Source organism: Otolemur garnettii, unplaced genomic scaffold, assembly GCF_000181295.1.
Source record: "Otolemur garnettii isolate 467f Iridium unplaced genomic scaffold, OtoGar3 scaffold00008, whole genome shotgun sequence".
In the NCBI taxonomy this organism is placed as follows: domain Eukaryota; kingdom Metazoa; phylum Chordata; class Mammalia; order Primates; family Galagidae; genus Otolemur; species Otolemur garnettii.
The window spans coordinates 39303059-39310694 of record NW_003852403.1 but is presented as its reverse complement, the minus strand read 5'-3'; the positions used below and the strand labels follow the sequence as shown (position 1 = coordinate 39310694).

The 7636-nt window shown below is 44.3% G+C and overlaps 1 protein-coding gene across 1 annotated transcript in view; it reads right to left on the bottom strand.

The window, feature by feature from the left end:
• PLCE1 (phospholipase C epsilon 1) overlaps positions 1-7636 on the bottom strand; it is a 273612-nt gene that overhangs the window by 86798 nt on the left and 179178 nt on the right. Inside the window, exons 4-5 of the mRNA XM_023509556.1 lie at positions 5965-6110; positions 1785-2043 (exon numbers count right to left, since the gene is read on the bottom strand). Of these exons, the coding sequence (XP_023365324.1) occupies positions 1785-2043; positions 5965-6110 (405 nt within the window). The remainder of the gene's footprint in view (positions 1-1784; positions 2044-5964; positions 6111-7636) is intronic.

The window sequence follows — 7636 nt, the reverse complement described above, 5'->3', positions numbered from 1 at the left end:
GGTTGCAGCCGTCATTGTTGTTTGGCGGGTCCGGGCTGGGGATTCGAACCCGCCACCTTAGGTGTACGTGGCTGGCGCTTTAGCCGGTTGAGCTATAGGCGCCGAGCCTGTTGTTGTTATTCTTGTTGCAGTTTGGCCAGGTGTGGGTTTGAACCTGCCACACCTCAGTATATGGGGTCAGTGCCCTACTCACTGAGCCACAGGTGCTGCCCTTCTTAGTGGTTTTTAAACTCTTACTGCCTACACTGCTGTCAGTCAGGAAGCTCCTCCCATCAGAGGCAAGAGTGGCGTCTGGGCCAGGAGTGTGGAGCTAGACTGGGCATGGCCTGGGAGGCTTCCTGTAAGCTTTTCCCTCCATTTCTTGCTCTTTAATCCCAGCTCCGAAACCAGATGCTGCTGGTGTGGCCTATATCTCTGTCAGGGGCTCTCATGTCTTCCTGATACCAGGTGAGGCCTTTGTCCTGGGGGGGACACAGAAGAGGCTACAGTTTGAGGAGAGTCTTCCCACTCCCACAGAGAAGGGATGTGGGTGTGTGAGAGAAAACTTAGTAGTTGGTTCTGTGACCGTGGCAAGAATGACCTTGGTTTTCAGTTTGGGGTTTGGGACTTTCAAGTTAGGAACTCCTCAAAATCCCTGTAGAGCTCTTTCCATTTTAGTCCTCCTTTCATTTTGAAACACCTTGCAGGGATGTCCAACTTCTTTTCTTTTCTGCTGCACATTGGAAGAAGAAGAACTTGTGGGGACCACAGATTAAATACTCAAACACTAACGACCACTGATGAGCAGAAGAAAAGGTCCCTTGCGTACTTTTGGTGACACCTGACACCACAGAGAAGCAAAGCAATCCTTGAGTAATCTGCACGGAGCCCACAGGCCGCAGGTTGGACACCTTGCCAGAGGGAGCTTTCCTTATCCTTCCCTTCCAGTGTCTCAGTGCCCCTCCTCTCCAATGCACGATTCCTTGAGTCAAAGCTCACACCATCCTCTCCGCCCTGAAAGTCAGGAATGAGAAGCAAGGAGCCTGAAAAGATCAAGGCACGTGTGACAGGAGCCAGGAGCTTGTCTTTGGGGAAGGCTTCCCCAGTGTCTTCCCCCAAAGGCTGGAAAGAAGGCAGCAGTGTTACTTCTCTCTTCTTTTTCCCACGGATGTGGAAAAGTTAACACTCTCAATTTTCTTTACTCTTTGCATCCAGACATTCCCACCCAGGAAGACAAAACTGTCAATATTTTAAAACAGTCAGAAAACAGTATCCTTTTCTTTTTGCACTTACTCATTAAACCTAATTCATTTAGCCTGATGTAACAGGATTAAGCCCCAAACAATGCTAGCTGGCATTCTTTTTTCTAGAACTTTCAAAGATCTATTTTCTACTCAGACACAATGTTACAATTATTTCTTTTATTTTTTATTTTTGTAGAGACAGAGTCTCACTTTATCGCCCTAGGTAGAGTGCTGTGGCATCACACTGCTCACAGCAACCTCCAACTCCTGGGCTTAGGCAATTCTCTCGCCTCAGCCTCCTGAGTAGCTGGGACTACAGGTGCCCACCACAACGCCCAGCTATTTTTTTGTTGCAGTTTGGCCGTAGCTGGGTTTGAACCTGCCACCCTCAGTATATGGGGCCAGCACCCTACCCACTGAGCCACAGGCACCGTCCAACGTTACAATTATTAACCCAGAGTTCCATAAATGATCTCTTCTTGCTTCAGTGAGTATAGACAGGGCCTGAGGAGTCAGGTGGCAAGCTTGACTTCAGATCACCACGGTTCTGGAAGGACTCACCTCTAATGTTTCTTCCTGGGAGTTGTATCGTGGGCACAGCTTCACAAGGCCAGAGGACCCATCAAGTACCTCGCAGAGCTCCTTCAGAAACACCCCGCAGAATGGAACCACCTTGCAGCCGGGGATGTGCAGGGCCCGAGTTACCACCTTCCTGTACTCACAGGAGGATTCATGCTGAGCCATGGCATCCTTCAGGCTCCTCATGGTCTCGAGGTCAGACTGGTCCATAAACTGCCACATTTTTAAAACTTTTCTTGACCTGTTGTGAGTAAAGGACATTTTTTAAACTGAAGGAGAAATAATATAGTTTGCAGTAAATAGCCTAAATTCCATGTAAATTCATTCTTTTTACCTTCTAAGTTTTCTTCACTTGTTAGTAATTATTTAAACTTCCTATCTCTACCTACTTCCCAAAATAATACAAATATTACTTTTGTAAATTAAAACATGAAGTTAAAGAGGACAGATAACAAAAATGGGCACATGGGATGAGTTAATTACGGAGGCTGGGCACGGAGTGCAGGTTTGAGCTTTTCTGGCAGCTCCAGCCAAGAGGGAAACAGGGTGGGTCTTGTGCTTATACAAATATTTACGGAGGGCTGCCTAGGGAAAACCTAGCCCATCCACACCTCTTGATCTTTTGAATATTATCTTTGGATTAAGTCAGTCCCTTAGTGATGTATGTGAAGCCTGTTGTGTTGGCCTCTTTTTAGAATTGCTTCCTACTGAATCAAGCTTTGGTATTAAGCCACTAGCCCCTTTGGTGGGGACTTGGTTTTAAAGTATTATTTGCATAATGTGATGCTAAATCGGATATTTCCTATTCTGAAATTGTTGCTGAGAACAATAGGTGACATTGTACCCCACCTTCTAAGGAGAGGTTTCAGGTTTTCACCAGGGCGCCCAAATTGCTCTGCCCACAATGGTCTCCCAGTCTCCTTTGGCCTAAGCAGAGGAACTGGATCTAAGTAGAAAAGTCAGGAGTATTTTTTCAGAGAGAGTCATGGGAAGGCTATGTGTGAGGAGGAGGAAAATCATACCACGTGCAGGGAGCCTTAAATAAACCCTGGGGAGACATCTTGTGTCCTAAGCAGTCTGTGGGCTGGCGCGTGACTCTTGCCTAAAGATGAGAGACTGGCTGGAGCTGTCCGATGGCAAAGGGAGAGGGAAGGGCCCAGGGGATGTGTCCTGTGCTTGCAGAGCTGGGAGTGCAAAGCTGTGTCCTGTGAGGCAGGAGTGGACACTGTGGAAAGAGGCTGGACCTGAGCTATCTTGAAGGGCTACCTGCCACATAAGGTGACCCTAGCAGAAAGAGCCTGTGAGGACAGGACCTCCAGGGCTAGCACCTGGGAAATGAGCCTGAAGCATATGTTGCATTTTGCCAGGAGATGGTGCAGTAGTGAGGAAGGAGGGGTGTTAGAAGGAGTAACTAGGAAGAAACCCTCAGAGCACCCCATGTGGATCTCTGTGAGCACACCAGGGCCAGATAGATCACAGCTACTGCAGTCAAGGAAGACCCTGTGCTCCCTGACCCCCTTTTCTTCCCCTCTCCTCCCCAGTGTGAACTTTTATACTTTTAATTGTTTCCTGAAAAGACCTGGAGATTAGTTACCGGAGGCAAAATGTACAATGTCTGTTGGAAACTGAAGTCATTTAACAGCAAGGATGCTCCCTCTTCCCATCTAATTGCTTAAAAAAAAAAATAAAACATAACTCTGCCTTTGCAATCATTCCATCATAAGAACATCTGGCAACTTGTCTCCTGTATACATTATTCCAATAAAAAAACTATATTATACTTGACACTTTTAATCATCTACCTGTAAAGACCAGTTTAGTTTTAAGCCAAGTATAGGAACAAACTAGGTGGCAATGGGTCTGAAGTGGAAGACAAAAATGCACAGGGATCAGTGTTGAGGTCTAGCCTGGTTTGAGGTTATTCGTTGTCTAAGAGAATCACCTGGCTCTATGGCTTTTTTGGATTTTCTATTCAAACTAAGTTAGATCAGAAAATCATATTCAGCCTAGGCCTCTGACATCATTTTAAGGCCATCAAGGGCTTAAAATTGTCTTCTATTGGGTGGCACCTGTGGCTCAAAAGAGTAGGGTGCCCACCCCATATACTGGAGGTGGTGGGTTCAAACCCAGCCCCGGCCAAAAACTGCCAAAAAAAAAAAAATTGTCTTCTATCAAGACAATCTCATATATGGAACGTGGCAGCAAGCCTCCAGGACAGTCTCCAGTGATCTAGACCATGTGGCAGAAGTGATAGTGTGTGATTTCTGAGGTGTGGGCATAAGAGTCACTGCAGCTTTTACCTAGTTCTTTTGGATCATTCACATTGGAAAGAGCTGGCCATCATGATGTGAGGGCAGTCACATCCATGGGGACAGGAAGTGAGGTCCTCAGCCACTGGCCAGCACCAACTTCCATGCAAAAACAGATGATAAGCATCATTAAAGTGGAATTATTTATTACAATATGATCATTCTTTTCTTAAAAGAAATGTAACACAGGTTCTTTCTAGAAAATTTATCAGAAAGAGAACCCAAATCGTCTGGATTTGGCCTCCTGCTCTCCAAATACTTTTTTTATTTTTTCCTTCCTTTGAGCCATGCGTGGGGCATTTGTAGGACTATTGCAAATGTCAATGACATGATCATTGGTGTTAATCTCCAGTTAGGAAAGTTCAAAAGATAAAAAAAATTAGCTCTGGGAATTTTCATCTCCCTCCGCAACCCAGAATCCTTATCTAGGGACCTGGAGAACTGAAGAAGAATCTTGATGATGCTATAAAGTAAGATTCATTTGTGGCGAGCCTCAAATGGGATGGTCAATCTCAGGAAACAATAACAACAACAGTTTCTTTTTGTGGAATTTTACTGTATGAGAGGCACATATGCTGAACACTTTATATTATTTCACCAAATCCTACCCAAAGAGGCCAGCACTTTTTAGTATTATCCCCATTTTATAGACAAAGAAACTGAGGCTTAATGAGGTCAAAGAACTTACTCAGATCACACAGCAATTCCATGGGGGAGTCAGGATTTGATTCCCTGTTTTCTTTTCTTTCTTTCTTTTTTTTTCCTGAGACAGAGCCTCAAGCTGTCACACTGGGTAGAGTGCTGTGGCATCACAGCTCACAGCACCCTCCAACTCCTGGGCTCAAGCGATTCTCCTGCCTCCACCTCCCAAGTAGCCGGGACTACAGGTACCCGTCACAATGTCTGGCTATTTTTTGGTTGCAGCCATCATTGTTATTTGGTGAGTCTCGGCTGCATTCGAACCCACCAGCTCAGGTGTATATAGTTGGTGCCTTAGCCGCTTGAGCCACAGGTGCTGAGCTGATTCCTTGTTTTCTGACCTGATAACTCAGACACCATGCTGCCTCCCACAGGAGTGAGAGCAGTTACTTTATGCCAGGGGAGTGAGGATGAATGGATAAGGTGGGAGACTTGATTGACAAAATGGTGACTTCATTATTTGCTTGTTAGAGATGGATAGAGCAGGATAGCCTCATGGTCAAGATCACGGGCTCTGAATCAAGGCTGCCTGCATTCCCAGCCAAGCCAGGTAAACATGGGGAAATGACTTAACTCCTCTTTATTTTAGCTTTCTCTTTTGTATCATGTCGGAATAATAGTAGTATCTACTACCTCAAAAAACTGTTGTGAGGATTAAAAAATATAATGCAGGGAACATTCTTAGCCTGATGCTTGAAATATACCAAGTGTTTGATAATGATGAGAGCCAACATCACTGGATGCCTGTGGCCAACGTCAACCATTGTCCGTACCTGCAGCAGTCGTGGTCAGGACCTGATGGCACTAGAACAATTAATAAGGCAGAAATGGGAAGCGACAGACAATAGCAGCATTTGGAATAGAGAGGACACTGATGGGGTTGATGGGGTTATACAACCAGGTAATTTCATCCAGTTTGGCCAAGGGCATGGGACCAGAACAGACACAGCAACATGGGATCATGAGTGGCTTATGGCAGCTGGATTTGAGGGATGGGGCTTGTGTCACTGGAAGACTGTAATACATTTCCCAAGAAAATTACTACCAATTGCCTGGCTTTGGTAAATGTGGTTGCCCTGGGCAAATTCATTCAGTGCCATTCAGTCAGTAAGAGGACACTGCACTAAGATAACCATATTCCCCACTGACTGTACCTGAGGCCAGCCAGGAACTCCATGACAGCGTTGTAGTTGCCCATGTTCCAGCAGCATTTGGCCACATGCACCAAATACGAGAAGACTTCCCGCTTCTCTTCCATGGAGCCAGCCGTGAGGATGAGCCATGTCACCCAGGAGCTCACCTGGAAAACACAGAGAGAGGCATTCGCTGACACTGAGTCCTGGAAACTTGATAACAGTCTTTTTTTTTCCACAAGAAAACTTTTTTTTTTTTAATCAGTTTGGCAGTAGGAAATGAAGGACCTAGCTGAAAGATCTCAAGAGAAACCCTAGCTCCATCATTGCTTTGATAAAGGATTCTGGGAAAGTCACTTAATCTCTCTGTATCTCTTCATCTTTAAAATAAAGAGGCTGAAAAGAGCAATTCACAAAAGTCCTTTTGATCTAAACAAGTCCATGGTACTATGTGAAAATAAGGCCTTAGGATGATTTTGATGGAAATAAATTTGACCGATGGCCATCAAAATTAGATGAAATGAATGGTTAGTCTATAAATTAAACACATTTATCAAGTAGTAAAATATACAATATCAAATGAAAAAATAAAACATTTTTGAACACTCTTTTAACAATGTATTATCTATTTTGCTCTTCAAATGACAAAATGTTTACAGAGCACTTATTATATGCCTCATTTACCTCTCACAATGATCCTAAGAGTCAAGAACTGTGGTTATCCTCAGAGACTTGCCTAAAGTCCTCAACCAATGAGTGGAAAAGCCTAGATTTGAACTTAGAGGGTCTGTTCCAGAGGTTGTACTATTAGCCATTCACAAAATGCCTAATAAGAATACATGAACTCTACTGCTTTCCAGCTCTGGGCATAGTTATGCTGATGTGATTTGTTTTTTCTTCTATACAGACTGGAGTATAATATTTCATAATAATGCACATCTACATCCCCCTAATGATATGCAGCCTCTAAATCATTAAGATGCTTCATCCCTAAGACAATTTTGTTGCTGCCTCTCTGTTGGTGCTTGGACACTGGTGTTTATCTAAGTTACTTTCACCATCTTAGGTAATATTTGAATCAATAAGGTCAGTTGTTAAGAGACCAAGGTTCTTGGTCTTGACCCCACGTGGGCCTATTAGCTACTCTTGATTCAGCAACATGCTGAGACCAGGCAACAACTCTTTTCCGTGCCCTAAGTGAGTCTGTGGCCTAAACGGAGAGTTCATGGTGACCCATGAAAAGCACAGGCAATGAGTTCAAGGTCGGTGGCATACCGTCCATGAATCAATAATGGTAAGAATAAACGGCATTTTGTGTTGGCAGCAGCCACAGAGAGCAGGCCGACCCCACTCTTCCTGATCAAGACTCTGTGGCTCATGAGAAAAGTGGCTTTCTGAGATCATAATCCTTGCTGATATTAAAACTGGGACTCCCAGTCCAGCACTCTTTCACCTAATGAAAGGCAACAGTTTCTTTAAACTTGGCTCTGGGTGGGTCCTCCTAATACTCAATTTGGGGCTGCACAGTTGAAGATAGAGCTGGAATAAAGGAATAGATATTGAGAAAGGAACCAAAATCTGATTAAAGAAATGAAAAATACAAAAAGTATTGTTTTTCAATGAAAGGCTGCTAATATCTCATTCCTATCCCTACACAGAAACAAATAGGGAAATAGTAACAACAGGGTGTTCT